Source organism: Diadema setosum, chromosome 2 (genome assembly GCF_964275005.1).
Source record: "Diadema setosum chromosome 2, eeDiaSeto1, whole genome shotgun sequence".
Lineage (NCBI taxonomy): Eukaryota > Metazoa > Echinodermata > Echinoidea > Diadematoida > Diadematidae > Diadema > Diadema setosum.
The window spans coordinates 8609776-8632537 of NC_092686.1; the positions used below are offsets into that span (position 1 = coordinate 8609776).

The following is a 22762-nucleotide window of genomic DNA, read 5'->3' on the forward strand; positions in this document are numbered from 1 at the left end:
TTATCGTGTAGAGCAGAGCCAGCGCTTATCCGAACGTGAAAGGCTGACGATCCAGGTTGACACCGACCGTGATATCAGGTACAACTTGTCTAGAAACATTTGCAATTATCAATCAGTGTTTACCTAAGCGAATTAGTATTTTTCCCCGAGTTTGAGCTGAGAGTGAGATGGGACCGGCCGTGAGTGAGCTGAGCACGAACGTCGCCATGCTCAAGTCAAGACACACCGGTACGGTGCAGGTTCGTGCAGCTGCAGTGCAGTGCAGGTGTTGAACCCACAAACAGCAGGTCGTATTCCAAAACCACGGTATTTTGCTGCTACCTACCCGTGCTGTGGTAGCATGCATGCAGGATCTATTATATCCAGGGCAGGGAATTACTCAATTTTACCCTTCACTGTGTACCTCGCCTAAAAACACGTTGATGTATATGGGGCAGGATTACATTATTTTTGTTAACAGCGATCGCCGATGGATCAAGAGATGTTAGACCTGTCTAAGATAGACTAACTGTTAGATATCCAACACTGCACAGGCACAGACCTTGTTTGGTAAACACAGCCCAGTCGCTGTAAAGTAAGTAGCGACAGGGTTCGCACAGCGTACTAACAGCGTCTGGTCGGGTTACAATTGTTTGGTAGTAGGGTAAGACCAGGCGTCCACTAGGGCGCGGACAAGACGCGGACAAGCCCCGGAATGCAAATTTGGTATTCCGCACTCCTTCGGGAACCTGTCCGCACGTTCCTGAACGTGTCCGCTCACTGTCCTAAACATGTCCGGGCGTTTCCGCACCTTCGGGAGAGAGAAAAATTTCCGCGTCCAAATTTTGATCGAGACCAAAATTTGGACGCGGAAATGAACTTCCTGACACCTTCGGCGACTTGTCCTGATGATGTCCTGAGGATGTCCCGCTTGTCCGGAACCCTTCCGCTCCTTCCGCACACGCTCCGGAAAGAATCCCGCGGTGTGGGGAAGCTTCCCGAATGAAAGCGGAAGACACCAGGAATGTTTTAGGACAGCGCGGAGCCGATGCGGATCTATATATGCAAGTGTCCGGAACCGATGCGGAAATTTTGTGAACCGATGCGGAAATTTTGTGATCCAGACACGAAAATGTCGACACTTTCCGCGAGCGTCATGCCAATGAAACGCAAAATGAGCAAGAAGGGAGGCGAGGCCCCCATGCAAATATCCCCATCACAGGCACACCTTTCGTCTAGTGATGAAGAACAGGTAAATCTAAGGAATTTCCGGTCCCAGAAGACAAAGAAGAAGGGAGTAGAGACTATGCCAAAAGCAACCAGAAAGAAGTGAAATCAGCCCCCTAACTTCCTAATAAGTTTGTTTTGATTTGATCTTTTCAGAAATTATCTTTCATCTGAGTGACTTTCCTGGTTCCTATTACTTACTACAGCACATTTCCCTTTATGTTGTTTTCGTATTTTATTTGCAAAAACAAACTAGGTTGTCACATGTGACAGCCCAGCTGAAAAATCACAAAAGTAGGTGGAAGTACACTCAGACAAAAAAGCATAATATTTTTGGCTAAATATTAATGCAACCACATGAACAAGTTTTTATTTATACGTAAATACTTTCTAATGATACAACATAGGTCTATTAGAACAAAAGACAAATTCATCACACTAAAAAGCATGAATTCAATTGCAAAGATGTACCTGTGGTCTCATTACAATGCAATATCTTTGAAGCCCAAAATAACAATGAAAGCTAAAGATGGAGGAAAATGAAGAATTTTCTGTCACTTCAAAATTCAAGTGAAATGAGAGAAAAGGCAATAAATCATGAACTCGAAAAAGTGTTAAATTTCTGTCTTTCTTTTGTTTTATTTTTTGCTGAGTGTATATATTTGACTACACATTAAGCATCACAAATACTTTCAGAAATATTCTTTACCTGAATGATTTTCGGAGTTGTTATTACCTAATATTTTTTCTTCTCTTTTTGTTTTAGTTGCAAATAAACTCGATTGTCCAATTTGACAGCCCAGCTGAAACCCTCCCCCCCCCCCCAAAAAAAAAAGTAAATTAAAGTAGGTTACAAATATTTCCCCATTTTTACACTTCATTGACAATAGGCTAGTAAGCTCTAAGCATAAAAAAAAAAAAAATTCTCGGACTTGAAAATGTTCAAAAGTGATCAAAATAAGGGAGGGTTAGAGATGCACAAGGGTAAAAATCAGACAAAGGAAAACAAATTTAATGATTGGGATCATTTTGGCATGCTCTACAGAAGTATCAGACCAAACGTGTATATACTTCACGATGGATAAAGCACAGGTCTAAAAAAAGGGAATAAAGAATGTATATATATATATATATATATATTATATATATATATATATATATATATATATATATATATATATATATATATATATATATATATATATATATATATATATATATATATATATATATATATATATATATATATATATATATATATATATATATATATATATATATATGTAAGTAACGAAACTGCAACAAAGTTCATGCTGTATTCACCAACGGTTTATTTCTTGTGAAGAAATAAATCGTAGTGAATACAGCATGAACTTTGTTGCAGTTTTGTTACTTATCTTTTTATCTTGGCCACGCGTGGATTACCTTATCAACATGATTATATATACATTATGTATCAGTATATACATTTTCATGTATGTTATATATATATATATATATATATAGATATATATATATATATATATATATATATATTCTATATGGTTCAAAAAGTTTGTGAATATCATTCATGTGACTGTAGGCAGAGACAAAAATTGTTCTCCCAGATGAGACAAATTAAAAAAAAAAAAATGAGTAGTCGGCCGACGTGCAGACAATCCTATTCTTCGACTTTTGGGGGTCACATTTATCAAATGATATTGACCAATCATATTAATATAATATCAGCCGCTACTGCGGAAGCACAACAAGGAGCATCAATGACGGCTAGCAGTCAAATGAGGAAAAGTCAAAGTCAGCGCCAAATTTATACCTTTCCGTTTTCCTGGTATTGTCCGCAGTTTGTCCGCGTGCCTAACTTGTGTTGTCCGGAAGGCATCCTGATTGTCCGCGTTCATTCCTGGTGTAATCCTAGATGTTTCCGCGCTGCCCGGCTACGATTAGCATATTCCGAGGTATTTCGCGCTCTTCCGGAGTGATTCCTAGGAATGTCCGCAGTCAGTCCGCGGACAGTCCGCGGACAGTCCGCGGACAGTCCTAGGAATGTCACAGGACAAGCCGATTCACAAAGTTATTCCGCGTCTGTCGCGGACAGGATGCCGAAATAACAAAATTTGCTTCCGCAACCCTTCCGGAGCTTGTCCGCGCCCAAGTGGACGTCCGCCCTAAGGGCACAAGTATTCGGTCAGCCCCCGGTATTCGGTCACTTATCACTAGTCACCAGCCAGTAAGTTCAACTGTCACAACACACGCAAATCACATTAATTCACAATCACATACTTGCACACTCATTCACAACAGGAAACTCCCTTAGCCCCCTCCCAAAATCCATCCAAAATCCCAAATTTTACCGTCAAAAGTGCAGAATCGGTGCTACTTCCAAAAGCGCTCGCGGATAAGGCCCAGTTTTAAGAGTACGGGTCGCCGAAAAAGCGCTAAAAATCGAGAAATACGCCGTTCTCTCGCGGGATTTTTCGTTTATCGCAAGCTTGGAGTGTAATGGTATCCTCAAAAATGCAAAAGAAAAACAAAATTTCCGTACGTGAGGATACAGTGTCCCAATGTACAAGGGTTGAATGCAAGTGCCGAGGCCCCAGTATTCGGTCACCAACGGTCGCCGCAACGTCCCCGATGCAATTTTGCGCCAACAAGGTAGCGCACGCGCGCATTTTTCAGCTGCCTTGAACACGCATTGACTTTGAACACGCACATCGCGTGACCGAATACTGGTGCTGATGACCGTATACTGGGGAATTTTCAAGGTGAAATATTTCGGGATTTTGTGCAATTCTGTGAGATATTTAAGAAAATGAAAGTTGAGATTAAAGAAATTTGATATATTTCACATACATTGCTGTAGATATGATGTATGTATGTATTAATTTAGTTTGAAAAATATTGCAAAAAAGCGTAAGTGACCGAATACTGGGGATGTTACCCTAAATAGTATTGCAGGGCTGCCAACTCTCACGCATTGAGCGTGAGACTCATGCAATTCAACCAATTTTGATTGTCTCACTCTGATAAACGAAATCTCACGCTAAACCCCCAAAATAAATGGAATGTACATGACTACAAAAATAAATATATCTCTAAATTCTCTGATATTCCGAATATCGATATGCCCAAGCCCAAAATTTCGAGATTTTCCCGCGCGGGTGTAAAGCTTAACCGATAATAATCGTTTTCGGTTCGCGCGCGAAGACGAGCTATTGGATTACGATTGGCTTCTACCTATACCACGTGAGCATAGCTTGTACCTGTACTTTTGGCAAATTACAGTACATGTATGGCTATGACGTGTGCTTTACATCGCTTTACATACAGTTGTACACTGACTGTGTACGTAGTACGTACGGCCGCACAGCAGGCCGCCAGGCGCTAGCCAGGAGGTCGCTCCACTCCCTCGCAGTCTCTCACGCCAAACTCTCACTCAAGGTTGGCAGCCCTGGTATTGTAAAATACTGAGTCTAGCTAGACTGATTAGAGAAAACAAAGAATGATCTCTAATCTAAGAAAATTCATGTCTAGTCGCACCTTGTCGGTACATGTAATTGGGATTTGTGTGTAAATTTAATACATTGATAGTATTAATGGGTGTCTATACATCGACACTAGAATGTTTCTCTATCGATTGACACTTAAAATATCTCACATTTGCCTGAAATTTTACTCACATGTAAAGTTTAAATGAACAACAGATCTACTCTGAATTCACAAGCATGCATTAAAAATGTGATTTGAGGTAAATTTTACATGTTCCAAGATAAATGCTTTGATAACATGTGACATGTTAATTTGATTCTCTCATACGCTGTGCTTAGAAACCAACACCCCTGCCCTGTAGCTGTATTGCCAACAGGTGAGGTGTGAAGTGCACGCAATGCTTTTCCTACATGCATTTATAATCTACCTGTAAATTTTATGTGTCATTGTTTTGCTGTTGCTATTGTTTATTATCATTTTTTTTCATTGGAATTAGATACATATTTAAATCCCCAGTGAAGAGTAAAAAGCCACTGAGCATAGTCTCATGCATGCATCATTGTTCTTTACGCACAATGCTGTAGTTACATTTTGTAGAGGGGTGTCGGTTTCATTCAATGCACAGTGTCAATGTGTTAGACACCTATCAGTACCGATACCATATTATTCAAGTACCAAGTGTGTATTATAGCATTGTTTGCCTTATTTGGTGCTAGTGTACTTTCACACCCAAATAGCATGCATTCAGCTACACTGTGTACATTAGCCTACCACAGGTCATGATGTATTTTCCTTCAGACTAATTTGCTCTTTTCCTAACTACCCTACACTTTTACACAGAGTCTACACTACTTTATTAAAAAATACTTTACACTACTTTATTTAAAAATCTTGAAGAAAACAATGATAAAAATGTTTTCACTTATCTAGATTTGCAGGTATCATAAATGTCACGAGTTTTGAGTCTGATCCTTGTCATATAAATTCATGATTCAGTGTACAAATGTACAGTACATTTGTATACAGGGCTGCACTCAAACCCATTTTTTTTTCTATTGGTCAGACCTGTTTTACTGGTCCATTCCTGAAAAAGTTACTGGTCAGGCAGTGATTTTTGCTGATCAGGAACTGTCAAACCAGCGCTAGTGTGTAGCATTGCATTAGAGCTAGAAGACAGGATTTATACAGAGTGGTCTATTTTTTAGGCTGATACCAGGGTGACAGAGAACATACGCTATTGATGAAAAAATAAAATTGTTGATACTAGGAAATGCACTAATGCTAGTCCTTACTGTTGTTGCATATAGACATTTTTTTTCCATTTTTTCTTATCAGCATTTCTTTTTTTCAATGAACATTTTCTATATCATGTAGAGCAATCACTGAAAAGGATTCCATTAATGAGATACATTTTATTAAGCTGAAATATGATAGTTAAACGTCTTGAAATATTTGTGTATGCTACAAGTGCAGCAAAAAACAAACAAAAATCAAAAACAAAGCAAAACTCCTGTCCTATCCCTTTTGTTTCCTTTGTTCTGTGACCCTTGCCCCTCCAAGACTGCATGTTGTGTGTATCGTCCATATATACTGTATGTGTCTGCATACCCTGTATGTTTGTCATTTTGCCTCTGGCGAAGATTCTGCTGGGATCAAAAGCTGAGACTCCTTTTATTTGATCCATCAATATTCATGTCAAAAGTGGACATACTTCTTTATATCATCATTCTTTTCTCTGAATGTAGTGGTCTATCTTCCTTCTTATTCTTTTTTCCCTACTTGCAGATAGTGAAACTTGAGGTGAAAATCATGGGACCAAAGAGATCCCGCTCAAGAACCAGGGAAGGAGCACCCTCTTCTTCTGTAGACAGTGAGCAAGTGGAGGTGCTCGAAGTACCCCCAGCAGATCAGCGAAAGAAGTCCCCAACAAGGAGGGGGGCCAGTGAGGTCGCCCATCTAGCCAGCACTCCCCTAGGTACACCCTCTAGCAAGAGAGCCAAGATGGGTAATCATCAGATTTCGCCTTTGACTAACCTGGAGCCCAAACTCAACAGTGGTCAAGATGCAGTGGTAACAGTTGTCAGCCCAACTCCTAAAGATGCTCCAGATGACCAATCAGGAAGCAGTGATGAGTCATTTGAAATGGTCCGCAGAGATGCCGTAGTCGTGCACGAGCGCTCGCCGTCGACCGAACTGTCAGAGTCACTCGGCAGTGTGTCCCTCCAGGATTCATCCTCCTCCTTCCAGAACCAGTCTGATCTGGAGAGTGGGAATGATGTCCAAGATGGTAGCCCTGGCAACGATTCGGAAGACAACAGCGGGATCAGAGATATCTCTGACTCTTTGGGAGATGCAGGTAGTCTACCCTACAGGTGAGTAACTATGTGTTAGCAAGACATGATCCTGTGATAATGTGTTTTGCATAGTATTTAATTTTCTCAGTAATGACTGTGTTAAATTGCAAGAAGAATCAAGCATGTACAAATGTAACAGTTGTGAGCTACAATTTTCTATTTTCAGTCCACCCCAGTGCATTATGAAGCTAATGACGGAATTTGAATTACAGTTTGCCATGCAAAGGTTATCAAAGTGATGTTTATTCAGTAACTTCTATTCTCGGTCTCTTTTTTTTTTTTGCATGAGAGCAGTGTTTGACAAAGCCTCCTTCCTTGAACACTTTTCTTGAACCTGAAAAAAAAAAAAGATGAGTATATTAATGACTGGAGTGAAAGATAATGTTTTAGTTAGACAGCACCACTACTGCCATGCTCACACATCCTCAACCAGCATGTAGACATGAAGGTACATGATTTCTTTGTGGCACATGACATTATTGTATTTCATGGATCACCTACATGATGTGGGTCCAAACTGATAACATGGGGATGAGCGGAATTTCAGGTTTCCTGCTCAGTGTCCCATGTGTAGAAACTGAAATGGTCCTAAATCTGAAATCAATCCAAATGAGTACACACTTGAAACAAAACTTGTGTGCCGATATGAAATTCTTGATGATGTCACATCTATGCTGTATTACCAGTGATAGTTGCCCTGCTTGCTTGGTTCACTGAAAAAGAATATTCCAGCTAGCCACCCAATCATCCCACCCGATGTACCTACTCCTACTGCCGGGGGGAGTGAGACTACCACTACGAGGCCTCGCCCAACTCAAGTCCCTTTTTGGAAGGGTCTCTGTTCTCGGCTACGAGATTGGGCCACAGATGGAGGAACCTGTGCCTGTTTTCAGCCCGTTGAAGGTCAGTTTTCTCTGCCTCGAGACCAATGAGGATCCCCACAACAGGTGGCTTACAGACGAAGAGAGGAGTGAACTCAATGAAAAGCTCACAAGCCTCCAGATTATTGAAGACCCAGATGCTGTAACATCAGAAATGATGTCAGACTCCGTACTGCTCCTTGCCTCCAACCTACAGCACGCACCAAAGAAACATATCACCAGCTATGACGATCAGAACTTCAAACATCTATTTGCTGTTGGAAACATGAAAAAGGTAGAGATATTTTGTTGTAGTTTTTTTCTCCCATAAATCCGTAACTTTTACTATTGGTTAAACAATTGTTGATTTTGAAATTAGCATGTAGTAAGACAGCCTCTAATAGGTGAGCTTGGAACATAATGTTAGAAAAAGTCGCTCCAAGGCCATTGTAACATGTCACCAGCTATGACGATCAGAACTGTAAGCATCTGTTTACAGTTAGAAACATGAAAAAGGTAGAGATATTTTGTTGTTGTTGTTGTTATTTTTCTCCCACAAATCCATAGGTTGTACGGCTGATTAAACAATTGTTGATTTTGAAATTAGTGATTGCTCCTTAATCCTGTTTCCTGTGGGTTTCTAAAAACAAGTCGACACAAACAGCTTGACACAGCAGTATGTTTTTAAGTGCATGCTCCTATGTTCTTATCTGTGTATTCTGTACCTGAGCTCTATGACAAAAGTGTTTCAAGTATAAAAGCCAGCCAATCACGATACTCAAAATAGTGGTTTGTTTAGTTATTACAAAAGATGGAACAATTGTCAAAGAATTTTTTGAAATGGTTGCAGGAAGACCTCAGATGGCATGTCTGATACTTTGTTGTATAGTTACAAAACTCAGTGCGTGCACTAGAAATCTATTGGTGCATGTGTGAATACCTGTATGTACATATGTAGAACTGCATTCCTTTAGAACATTTTCCCTTTTTCAGTTACAAGTATTATTGCATTGAGCATTTGTTGAAATACAGGTAGAGACTGTTTTATTCATGGCCTAAACCCAGATGTCCAAATGAATACTACAAGTTGCACTATTTTTGTCCCCGCCGAACGAGTTCGAGCAGGGGACTATGAAACGGGCTCCGTACGTGTGTGTGTCCGTCCGTCTGTCCGTGTGTCCGTCCGTGTGTGCGTCCGTGTGTGATCAAAATCTTCAATTTGCTACATTATGAGCCAATTTTGATTCTGTTTGCTTTATATGATAGCACTACATGGGAGCTTTGAAACTTCTACACAGAATTTCAGTCGTGACCTTTGACCTTGACCTTTGACCTATATTGTACATTTTGCTACAAAATGCTACTCCTTCGCCATTTCTAACCCGATTTCGATTCCGTTTGCTTTATGTGATGGCACTAGGTGAGGGCTTCAAAACTTCTACACAGAATTTTGACCTTTGACTTCTTTGACCTTTGACCTTGATTTTTGACCTGTATTGTACATTTTGCTACAAAATGCTACTCCTTCGCCATTTCTTACCTGATTTCGATTCCGTTTGCTTTATGTGATGGCACTAGGTGAGGGCTTCAAAACTTGTACACAGAATTTTGACCTTTGACTTCTTTGACCTTTGACCTTGATTTTTTACCTGTTTTTTACATTTTGCTACAAAATGCTACTCCTTCGCCGTTTCTTACCCGATTTCGATTCTGTTTGCTTTATGTGATGGCACTAGGTGAGGGCTTCAAAACTTCTACACAGAATTTTGACCTTTGACTTCTTTGACCTTTGACCTTAAGTTTTGACCTACATTTTTTGTACATTTTGCTACAAAATGCTACTCCTTCGCCATTTCTTACCCGATTTTGATTCCGTTTGCTTTATGTGATGGCACTAGGTGAGCACTTCAAAACTTCTACACAGAATTTTGACCTTTGACTTCTTTGACCTTTGACCTTGATTTTAGACCTATATTGTACATTTTGCTACAAAATGCTACTTCCGGCGGGGACATATATTACGCACCGCGTAATTTCTACTTTTCCTTGTTCTTCTGTCTTTCAAGAATATTGCAAAGGAGCATTTGAACATATGCAAGCAGGTTGGATTGTTTTTGGATCCGTCAGCAAGCCATGGTCCCAGTGTTTTTCATTGCCTCAATGGGTATGAAGAAACAACTTCCCGAATACTGTTTGATTGCGGGGGAGATGACGCTAGACCATGCGTTATGTTTGCCGGGGCAAAGAATTCGGGAAAGTCGACGTGTATTCGGTACATCATCAACAACCTGCAGAATAGGTAAATTCTCATGTTCGGTGCAAACCAGAGTTCTTTATTTACTACTTAAAAAGCTATAGCCCATACGTGGAGAAAAGGTTATCAAACATTAGCCCAGCAAGATCGTGTTCTTCTGTTCACATTTGCCCAAAAATTGTGGTACACTGTAATCATGTGCCTCCAAATTTTATGATGTTTCATGCATGTGCTGTATGGGCACATATAAATCATTCCACCTACATTGTATCCCCAGCATTGCACAGCTGCATAATTACAGCCCGTAACAACTTGCAAGATGGATATGTAAACTAAAGTTGGTTTACGCATGCCTCAAATCATGCTTATAAACCATGTGCAATGCTCACTTGCCAGTTTTAAGAAATCACAAGATAACTAGAGATTTTCATTTCCACTGTGCAAATCTGTATTTCGTTTTACATTTATGTAAGCAAAAACAGCTCTAGACTCTCCAGCTGTTATGTTGGTAAATATCAATTTCAGTAACCATATAATATTATATAAATGGTGATCACTAAGTGAATGCAATGTAAATGTTGCTCTGTTGATTTCTAATACATAAGCCTCTATGTATCTGTCTCTCTCTCTGTAAGGATATGTGTCACATACTGTCTGTGTGCACATGTGAGTATTCAAAATATTTGTCGTTTTATGTGTTTATGTATTTGCGTATGTGTTTGTGCAGGGGACAAGATGTATGCTACTTGGAGTGTGATCCAGGACAGACAGAATTTACTGCACCAGCCATCTTGTCTCTGCATGAAGTAAAACAGCCTCTAATAGGTGAGTGTGGAATATGATGTTCGAAAAAGTCATTCCAAGGCCATTGTTATGGCAGAAAATGTCCTGTTTTCATCGGTCAAACCTCATCCAAAGTAATCAGTGTAATCATTGTGGGTTTTTTTTTTGTTCAAAATGAAATAATAGTAAATCATATGTGTGGACTCTGGCCCAAATCTGTTCTATTGCTTCTTGCATGAAAGCCGCAGTACTGGTAACTGTACCTGTATGTGGAATTCCATGATTTGTTTTTCCTCCCCACCAGGACCTCCTTTCACCCACCAGAATGTACCCATCAAGGCTTATTTTCTGGGGGTTGTCAACGTTGCCGACCATGCTGACCGTTTTTTGGAAATGATTTCCATCCTGTTTGCAGAGTACAAAGAGAAATTCTCACATCTGCCTCTCTTCATCAATACAATGGGATGGGTTGAAGGTTAGTTTTGGCGACTCACACTCCTTAATGTGTCACCTTTACGGTTGACAAACTTTCATATAAATGTAAGGCCAGTTTTATGCAAACCTACACACATGAAATTAATACCTGTGGGACTACTCACAACTTGTACCCAAAATCATTTTCAGTGAATGCTCTATTGTGAATGATCACATACATGTAGTCCACACAAGTGGGCTGTCATCTAAAGCTGATACTCTTTCTCTTCACTTATCTTGTCCTTCAAAATAATAGCCAGCTTTAGATCTGTGATGTGAATGCTAAGACAACACTAATCAGGCCAAAATGGTGTTCTGCACAAGAAAGCTGTTTCCACTGTTCAGCCCAGGAGGCTGCATCGTCTTAGGGTTGGCATTGCAGATCTAAAGCTCGCTATTCTGGTGACCAGGGGTAAAGCATCAAGGACCCAGGTTTTCTCTGTGAAGCACACTAAAGGGGAATTTTCCCAAAATATGTTTGTGGATTGAGTGAATGCAGCAATATTGGTAGAACACATCAGTGAAGTTTGAGGAAAATTGGAGCATCGGTTCAAAAGACGTGAATTTTTAAATTTTAAGCACCATCATCGCTAGATAAGAATACAACAGTTTGTGATGTGAACGTAGGATGGTATAAAGAAAATGTAAGGAGAATTCCACAAAGTTTTCGCTCTATCAGTAGCAACCATTCCCCCGCTGTTTTTGGTTCAAAGTGGCAACTAAATTTACATTACGTTCAAAGATGTCAAACATTGCCATGTGCAGGTTTGGGTTTGCGACTGCTGAAAGAGGTGGCCCGCATCACTCAGCCCACACACATGGTGCAGATGGACCCGCAGGAACAACCAGTGAGCTTACTTCAGAAAGATGATGGGGATAGATTCTTCCAGTTGAAGTTCCAACAGGTCAATGCACTCCGTGAACCTCAGATGTTCCTGCCCATTAAGGCCAATCCCCAGTCTGACAGGTATTGAACTTTGACCTTGAAAAATTTCTAGTCCTCAATCATATGTGACTCTTGTGACACAAGAAATGAGTACAGTGCTTTGGTCTTCTGCAGATTTGTAAAAATCAGGTGTGTTGCGGGGGGAGGGGGGGGGTTGGTCAGTTGGAAAAATGAAGTATATCAAAGATATGGGAGAAAAATAGGTAAGGATGAAAATTAGTCTCTTTGAAGTAAGGCTATAGTGATGTCTGAAATATATGCGCTGTCTCAATATTCATAATCATCTTCATAATTTGAAAGAGGGTGTTTGATAGCCAAACAATTTTATTTGATAGGTATTATGCTGTCATGAATTGCTCTCATATGGCAAACAATGACAAAATGTGATACACATTTTTTTTTTTTTTAAGGAGGTAAACTACCATTATACCCTCATCAAGTGAAGTCTAAAGGGGACATGTAGGATCAGCATGTGTTCAGTTAGTTGATCGATCAGTCAGGACAAGAGATCTTTCACATCTTGTGATGTGCGTGACTGCTGCAGGTTTGAAGTGATTAAAGAAATTAGTTGATATATATCAAGGCTCAACATTGGCTGTGGCTTGGTGGCCAGGGGCCATTAAATATTGATGCTAGGCCACCAAGTTTTCAAAATCATCTTTCGGTGACCCAATCGGGCAGCTATGATTCAAAAGAGAGTGATCTGTTTCTTTTGATTTAGTTCCACTACATTTCTTTTTCGGGCCTTCAACATTTGAAATTTCATGTTTTAATGACCAGAATTGGCCACCAGAGAAAAAAGTTAAGTGTTGAGCCCTTTATATTATGATACAAATTCGTACATGTATATACATGCTAACATGTATGTTCATACAGTATGTGTGTACTGTAAAACATGATATATTCGCGGCATGAAATTTTTGCGAATTGGAGCCGACGGCCTTTTTTGTGGCATGAAATTTTCGCCAATTGCCACTGGCGTTCAATGCATACCATGTAGACAAGAACTTTTGCATGCATTTTATTTTCGCCAGTCTTGGCGCTCGTGATATTCGCGAAATTAAAATGCATGTGAACATTCCTCGTTTTACAGTATACACAAGCGTACACTGTAAGTATGCACAATACATTTAATCTCTTGTAGTCTTCGCCTGATTTCCATTTTCCATGTTGTCCTGAATGCCAAGCCAGGAATTTATGGATAAGAATTAGGGCAACAATTTAGGGATTTGACTGTGATTTGAGTTTGAGATTGTCATGAGAGTCTTGAATTTTGATATAGGTAAACATTAATTTTCTGGAAATTCATCACCCAGGCATGATGTAAATGAAAAGAGGTAATCAAAAATAGACAAAATATCAGGATAGATCAAAGGACAGTGAACAATAAGATATGATAATGGTAATAACAAAGTTGATTATAATACTATTGATTTTATTACTGTTTCAAAATATTGCAAGTTTTTTAATGTTTTTGTCTACTTATTTTTTTTTTAATCTTTTTATTTCTATTCATAGATTCCTTTTGTGTTTTTTTCTTCTGTGTGTCCTCGATTCTCTTTCCACTAGCATCCAGTCCTCATCTCAGCGAGAACTGAACCTGTTGGCAGCTCTCACCCCCTTGCTCGACCCCGTCGCCTTGTTCAACCCGTCCATTATGGACAAAGGTTTGGTTAGTGTCCGTCCTCGTGTGGTGCCTTGGGACCAAGTGGTCGTGCACGTTTGCCATGCTGACATTCCTCCCAGGGATCTATGTCGTGTTGCCAATGCCAGCTTACTGGGACTGTGCTGCACATCTGATGATGAGGTGAGGACTTGAAAAAAGGGCTACCTCGAGGTCATGTTGCATTCAACAAGGGAGCATATAATTAGCAGTAATAGACCAAGGAAAATGAAGTCATAATGAAAAATAAAAAGATTCTTCAAAATCTGGGTGTCATCAGATTCATTGTTTGTTGAGAAACCGTGTATCATACCAGGATAGTATTAAATGTTACTGATTTGATATAAACATCAAAAGAATAATTTCTTTAGGAAATGAATATTTCAGATGGTGAAAATAATTCCCACCTGTCTGTTATATACAAGGAGGTGATGGGGGGGGGAGGGAAATGATCATTTGATTTTCTGATAGTTTTTTTAATACTTTTTATCGTCAAATGATTTTATAAACTCTGATAAAGTTTGTCTGAGGCCAGTAAGTTCTTCAGACGTTGTAGTGAATTGAGGATAGGGGTGGAGCCATTGACCTCTTCCCTCCCTACCCATCCCCCCCCCCCCCCGATGCCTTGTTAATCAACAACTGTGATTATTCTTTCAAATGTATTCTCTGTAATTTTTGTTTTTCAGAAGATGCATTCTTTTTTGTAATGCTGTGCGTCTCTTCTTCTTCTTTTGTAAATGAAATAATGTGTAGATGAAAAGAGTTGGAACCCAAGAGGTCAAAGGTTTGCGCACTTTCAGATCAACTCCAGTCAGCGAGTGCCTTGGTGTTGGTAAGTTTTTGTTGTACTCTTGTTCTGTGTTGGCCAATAACTAACACTTCCAATTCACTATGAAACATAAATACAATAGTCACAATTTAATTAGATTTCAAGATTATTGACTGTATCCAATGACTTCTATACCGGATCATTTTTGCAGTCCATGAGAATTCCCTTACAAGTTAATAGTTAGTGTGAAAAAAGAGTAAAATTTACAAGCAAAATAGTGAAAACTAATTAAAATCGGATGACAGTACCAAAGTTACCATATGTTTATGATTTGCTTATAAGTGCAAGACAGTTTTTTGACAGTTGATTTGAATATGCAAATGATTTAGCTGATGATGTCATTACCTGAACATTTTCCATAGCTTATGTACAAAGATTAAAAAAAAATGGCAAAACTTAAAATTTTTTTGCTTGATATGTGTAAACCATGATGTTGTTCCAGGCTTCAAACTTATTAGTTAGACATATTAAGATTTGAGATGGGGCATAATTTTTCATCAAAAACATTTAAAATGTTAAAGATTTTATGTACAAAGTATCCTGTTGAGGTTGTGAGGTGATAGCCATCTTCAGCTCACTATCTGCATATTTATAATGACTGTTCAAGACCTGCTTTGTGAATAGCGTAACTTTACTATGACTTCCTGCTTTTCATCCAGCTTTGATCAAATTTTCACTGCCTTGCTTTTCAGATGTTGAAGTTTCTTGTTTAGACTAATCTGTACCTGTTCCCGAATTCTCCTTTACTACAACTGAATTAGTCTGTTACATCAATAAACTGAGAATCAGATATGGCTGCAATTTCAATGAACTTGTGCTGATAATTGCAATGCTTTCAGTTAAGCAGCACGACACTGACGCTGTGTCACATATCTTGTGTACACTGGACCGGTCAAATTTACAGCCAAATTTTATTTAGATTTGCTCAAGAGGCAAATAGGTGTACTATGAGTAGAAGCAAACTTTTATAGCTTTTGGTTGTGCTGCCCTCATCTCTGACGGGGTCAAAGGTCACCCATACCAGACAAACATTTGCTGAATGGCCTATTTATCAAACAAACATGTCTTTCCCCAATAGATTTCATTCAAGCTGAGTATGAAGCTGCATGGTTAGTCATTCAAAATTATCCCCTTATATTTTTGTGATGCTGCCATCTGTATTCTAGACTTTTATAGGCTTCCATGTCATAATTCTTGTGTGTGCTCCACCAGCCACATAAGAATGTATCTTGCCACGTATCGTTCAATCTTGATGTGGATTTATATCGTTGGAAAATCTAGCCAAAGATTGTATTTTGTGACAGCACTCTCAATGTTCTGACTTTCATAACGTTGGCTTTCTCTTATATATCTGTGTTTTTGCTTCATAGCAATAGTGCCTTGCAATAATTTCAGATCAAATTGTAATTGTTATATTAGAGCTCTTTGAATGAAAAATAATTTTGAGGGCAATTCTTTTGTCACAATGTATTTGGCTTATAAATAGCATTTTTTGAATGGTGTGATTTCACATGAAGGACATACAATGTATAATGCACCCGATTCAAGGGATACTGTAACAAATGATAATATATACCTGTATATGGTATTCTTTTCTTGGTTTACGCAGTCACTGCCGGGTAACATGTCATCAAATGGGACAACAATCATTTTGAAATGTTACTCCAGGCATTGCAACCACATCATTTTCGAGTTCATCACTTTTTCTTTTTTAATGTCTCCTGTCACTATGTCATACAGAGACCATTTTTACCAGGAACTGGGGATTGCCGTATTTGATATTTCAAGATTTATTGTATCTCATCTGTGTTTTCATTGTTAATATATTTCCCCACCAAAATTATCTCTCCAATTTCTACTTATATTATGCCTTGTTTCATCTATGAGTAATGGTGGTATTAAGCTGTGAAATAATAATATAAAACTATCAAAGAAGAAACTTCTCCACCTGCTTAAGAAGAAAAAAAGGAATTCAAGAGCATGTGTCACTAGGAACTATATCATGTTTATGAATTTGAAAGTTGCACAAAAGTGGAGTGACATTTCAAAGTATTCATACAGAAGAATTTTCAGTGCCCTCGTAATGACTTCAAGTGCATCCAAGACGTAATTTTGTAATGAGTTTCATATATCTATCAATTCTCATCTCCCCCTTTTCAAAAGTGAAACTTTTATTCTTAAAAATCATGACAATGTCATGTTTGTGGAAAAATAAGAAAGACAACAACAACAAAATAACTAGACTCGGAATTTGTCAAGACTGACAAATTAGGTGATCCGATTTTTTTTAAATCAATGATTCGAGTTTTCACCTGAGATTAAGGACATTGGTCGTGTGATGTTTGGATTCTCATTTAGAAAAGGGAGTCAGACCTGCCATCTTGGGTACCGAATTCCGTATACACTATCAAAGATGCAGAATGAAGTATATTTGACCTTTGACCCCACTTTGCACCCCCATGATGGCATCTGAGCAAAAAGTGGTTATTTTGTGAAATGATTCTTGTAACATGGTCTTTGCGTGTGCAAAATATGGGAAAGATAAGACATATATTCACCAAGATACAGGATGAAACATTTATGACCTTTGACCCTAATTTACATACCCAAGATGGTGTCTGATCAAGTAGTTGTTATTTTATGAAATAATGTACGTAACATTAACTAAACATGTGCAAAATATGGGGTTGATAGGGGCTATTTTTCTTGAGTTATTACAAAGAAAATTGGAAAAAGAAAGAAATATGAAAATATATCGAAGATAACCTTTAATTTCAACCACGTTTTTGGACGTGATCCGGACACCATATGAAAAACGAAGGGAACACGTACGATAGCGCAAAGTCTCAGCTACAACATATTAAAATCTGGGAGAAATTCACCGAAGGGTAAGTGAGCTAGTGCTCGATAAAGACAATCATGTCAATTTTCACATCTAGAAAAATTCCCTCCCATAGAGATAACACGTCATAACGAAGATAAAGAAAGAAGTACATATGACCTTTGACCCCGATCTGCACAGACAAGATGGCATCTGAGATAAGAGTGGTTATTTTGTGAAATGATCCTTGTAACACGGTCTTTACGTGTGCAGAATATGGGGAAGATAGAACATGTATTCACCAAGATACAGGATGAAATATTTATGACCTTTGACCCTAATTTACATACCGAAGATGGCGTCTGATGAAGTATTTGTTATTTTATGAAATAATGTACGTGACATGAACTAAAAATGTGCAAAATATGGTGGTGATAGAGTATGTTTTTCTTGAGTTATTGCAAAGAAAGTTGGAAAATGAAAGAAATATGAAAATACATCGAAGGTAGGCTTTGATTTCAACCAAGTTTTTGGACGTGATCCCGATACCGTATGAAAAAATGAAGGGCACACTCACGATAGCCCAAAGTCTCAGCTACAACATATTAAAATCTTAGAGAAATCCACCGAAGCATAGGTGAGCTAGTGCTCGAAAAAGATAGTCATGTCAATTTTCATTTCCAGAAAAACTGCACTCCCATTAAGATAACACGTAAACTGGTCAAATTTGACAAGATTACTTTCAATCCAATATTACGAGGTGATGCCGTCATCTAATCAAAATATTGTTAACATATTACTGAAAGAGCATTCAGTAAGCTACAACATACTGAAATCTGGGTGAAAATGGGCAAAGGATAAGTGAGATACGCTCGAGTGAACTTGTAATTTGATTACGTCGTTTTGAAAATTTACTCTTTCTATTTTATTAAGAAATTTGATATCTTTTAATCATTTTTCCAGCATCGCCAACCCATGAAATGACATGTACAACTCATCAGCTTTCAGAATATGTAAAGAAAATGGGGGGTCACCGTCCATCCTGACGAGTAAAATGGGATTTAAAATTGGCGTTTTTTTGGCATTGTTCCACTGTATATCGCCATTGACGCGCGCGCGGAATTTCAACTTTGACGGGCCCGTATGACGTCATATTGAGTCGGATTGACTTGAAACTTGGTAGACATATTCCCTGACATTTCAGGCAGGCGATAAGTGTGAAAAAACGGGGAATTTCTATTGCATATGAGCTGTGCGTGCGTATATGCGCGCGCGCGTACGCGTCCGTAAATTTTTTTTCAATTTTTCAAAAAATGCTCTAAATGGTCTGAAACGTGTGCAAAAAAAAATTTGAGCTCGATTTGAGCATACAAATATTTCAACGCGCGCGTACGCGCACGTTTTAAGGTATAGATGAATTTTGAGAATATGAGTAGAATGCGCTTGACTTGAAATATATGTGACATAAATTTCATTGAAAAATTCCATTCCATTAATGAGATATGATTGAGAATGTGTTTTCATATAATGACGTCATTGTGACGTCACGGTCGACTGATCACTTTGATTTTAGTTCGATTGCCGTCTTTGGGAGACGATACATATATGGTATAAGTTTGAAATTGATAGGAAGAGGACTTTCTGAGCTAATCGATGCACAACTTTTGGGGAGAAATAAGAAAAAGAAGAAGAAGAAGAAAGAATCCGTACAAAAACAGAAGGTGATCCGAGAGGATACTCGGATCACCTAACTAGAGAAGCACTCTGAAAGCGCAGACCTCCGCCAAGCATGCAGCTCATTTCCACCACTGATCTTGTTCTTCCATAGAGGTAGCAGTGATTTCCACCCATACGTACTTTAATATAGCATGCTGAAAGTGTTTATAGTGTGCTGAAAGTCGCCCGATTTCCCAATATAGAAGCCTTTGTTACGTCATAAACCCTCAGCTGCACGGCGCGCCTCGCCCTAGCAGAAACTAGAGCACGCACTTAAGTGCGCGCATACAAACCTCAAATACGCGCAGCCTGAACTCCCAAGTTCCTTGACCCTACCTGCCAAAATATCAAAAATCCTTCATAAAATCCCCAAAAATTCTCAGATCACTATAACAAAAGTTAATTGTTTGTTACTTGTGTCATTCTGAACCTTTCCTGGAAGTTTCATCCCAATCCGTTAACTACTTTTTGAGTTATTTTGCACACAGACAAACTAACTAACTAACAAACACACAACCACACAAACCAACCATAACGAAAAACAATGACTGTACTGTGTTTAGATTCCTATTCCTAAAAACTTGTTCATTTCCAATGATGATGTATGCTGTAAATTCACCAGTTTGATTTGGCTTGTCTTTTTGCTTCAGCTGTAATCCTTAAAATTGTGATTTGCAGACAAAGAGTTGGCTAAAGTTAAAATTCATGTACAATCTTTAGTTACCACACCTTTTGTTAGGTTTAGGTTTAAACTGTGGTGTTTTTTGCATTGTTTGGTGGGTTTTTTTTTTTTTCATTTAGATGAAAATGTGAACTCTGCTGCAAGTCCCTCATTTTGATTGAAGGGTTTTTCATCAAAACAAAGCTGTTAAACTTGCTTGATTTCTCCCTTTAATTACTGTGGGGGGGGGGGAAATTCTGTTCTGTGTGTGTGTGTGTGTGTGTGTGTGTTTATGAAATATCTCAATGGATTCTCATTGTGCAAGACATCTTCATAGTTGAGATTCTTGTGTGTACATAACAAACAGTGTTGACATATAGATATAGCATGCTGGGTTGAATATTGAAGGTCAACTTCGCTCTATAGAATGAATGGCTGATTTTCGTTCTTTTTTTCTTGAGTATTTTAGGGGGTTTTTTCCCCATGACTCAGTGGTGTAAGTTGTAAAAAAAAATAAGCTTCCACAAAACTGATAATGCACTTACATATCACAAATACCTTTCTGACCCTTTTTATGATTAAATGTGTGGGTGTGTGTTCTACTTGTGTTTGAATGCATAGGTGTTATGTGAGTGCTTGTGTGGTAGTATGTTGTTGCTGTTGTTGTGTGTGAGTGTGTATGGTAGTGTGTTCTCTGTTTGTATGTGTGCATGATCATCCTTAAAGGGGGTGGCTAGTAACTGATCAGTGGGAATCAGTGGGAATGCTGGGGGATGATTGTTCCAATCCTTGTGGGATTCATTTAAGAGTACATTATATATCTATTTTTTTGATTTGATTTGATTTGATTTATTGGTTTCTGTATCATCATTGTACATATACACATTCATGTACAAACATAAATATGATAATATATATAAGTATTTTCTTGTTCATTGCCTGTGTACAATGTACAGCAAAAGTACAACAAAACATACTACAATGAATAATACAGAGGGGCTACAGCATAAGCGTAGCTTGATTTGCGTGCAGCCCCGTAGCATAACATAGTATTATAATGTGCAGTTTAATGTTTCCAGGTTAGCATGCCTGTACAGTGAAGGGGCATTAAACTGCACATTACTTGAATATGAGACCATTCTGAAGCAAATAATTTTCACACAGCAATAGATATAAATGAATCCCACAAGGATTGGAACAATCATCCCCCAGCATTCCCACTGATTCCCACTGATCAGTTACTAGCCATCCCCTTTAAATGGACAACTGAAGAGGCTATTAAAAGAAGAAAGAAACAATGTGAATGAAGAGAAAAACAACAATAAATGGAGGAAGATGGCAGCAAAAGGGAAGCGAATCAGAAGAAGGATAAAGAGAGGAAGGTGAAAGAGGAGTAAAAGGAAGCTGGAAGGAAAAAAAAGAAGAAAGAAGAGAAGCAAAATGGATGGGTGGGGGAGAAAAATCAGAAAAAAAAAAATAGGTGATAATACCAGGGACTCTGTATATGATGAATTGTGTTTGACAAATATTTGTAACAAATTGATACCAGGCTCAAAATATTATGCTCAAAAGTATTCAATTCATGCCCATGGGAATACCATATTAATGTGTGAAGTGTCATTTCAATATGTCTGTGCATCATCAAAATGAATCTTGTCCTCTCTTGTTTTTGTTTTTTCCTACAGGTATCCTTCGGCATATAAACTTTGAAAGGAGGATCTTCTACATCCTACCAGCTGTGCCTGATGGTGATTTGCCAAGGATAAACACACTTGTCATTGGTGCACTGTCCGTTCCAGATTGCATTTTCAATGAAGTACGTTGAGTCCCGTTCATAATAATCTAACATTTCTTCTGCCCTTGTGTATGAAAGGCCACCCCCCCCCCCCCAACAATCAACATGATAATTTGTGTGAGCCATAGAAGAGATTTATTGACCTTGTATCATAAGCAACAACAAAAAAAATGAATTTAAATAAAATCATTTCAATAAAGCAATTTATAAAAAGCAGACCTTTCGTATGTTATTTTAAACTCTGTGTGTTTGTGGCTAGTGAGATTTATTTAGAATGTTATGAGCATGTACATTGAAATGACAATTCTGAAATATGTGGAGTGATATTAAATCATTCACAGGTATGAGATGCTTTCACAAATTATCCTTTTTTTCAAAACTTGCTAGGCTTCAGCTAGGAAGGAAGCATGTAAAAATAGATGATGTAAAACAGATTTAAAATGAGAGCAAGGTTGTACACTCCTCAAAACCAAATAGGTATCACTTAGATGCATTCTTTTGGTCATGTTTGCAATCTTTACATACTGTAAAACCATGAAGTTCTTGGTGCATTTTGATTTTGCAAATTTGTGAGAGCCAAGATTCAAGAAATTAAATGCATGCCAAAGTTCTTGTCTCCACTATATGCATTAGATGCCTTTGGCAATTCACAGAAATTTCATGCCATGAAAATGACCGTCAGCTCCAATTCACGTAAATTTCATGGCACAAATATTTCTGGTTTTACAGTGTGACGGCACCAATTGAAAACAGTATGTGCAATGTTTTATTTGCTATGCGTGATTGTCTCTTTGCGTTGACTTTTTGTCAGGTCTCATCATCGAAGCAGCAAGCACCGTACATGTGCCCGAATTATGACAATGAGATCACCGGCTCTCGACCACTCAAGGCCAAGTCTTACCTCAAGAGATAAG

At 38.5% G+C, this 22762-nt stretch overlaps 1 protein-coding gene across 1 annotated transcript; it reads left to right on the plus strand.

Annotated features, from left to right (window-relative positions):
* The first annotated feature begins 1153 nt into the window (after positions 1-1153).
* LOC140238137 (polynucleotide 5'-hydroxyl-kinase NOL9-like) lies at positions 1154-22761 on the plus strand. The gene is made up of 12 exons (XM_072318076.1): positions 1154-1231; positions 4534-4644; positions 6478-7064; positions 7769-8201; positions 9973-10205; positions 10888-10985; positions 11248-11418; positions 12183-12384; positions 13933-14170; positions 14780-14858; positions 21739-21869; positions 22660-22761. The coding sequence occupies exons 1-12, from the start codon at positions 1154-1156 to the stop codon at positions 22759-22761; spliced, it is 2463 nt and encodes an 820-aa protein (XP_072174177.1).
* Position 22762: the final 1 nt, after the last annotated feature.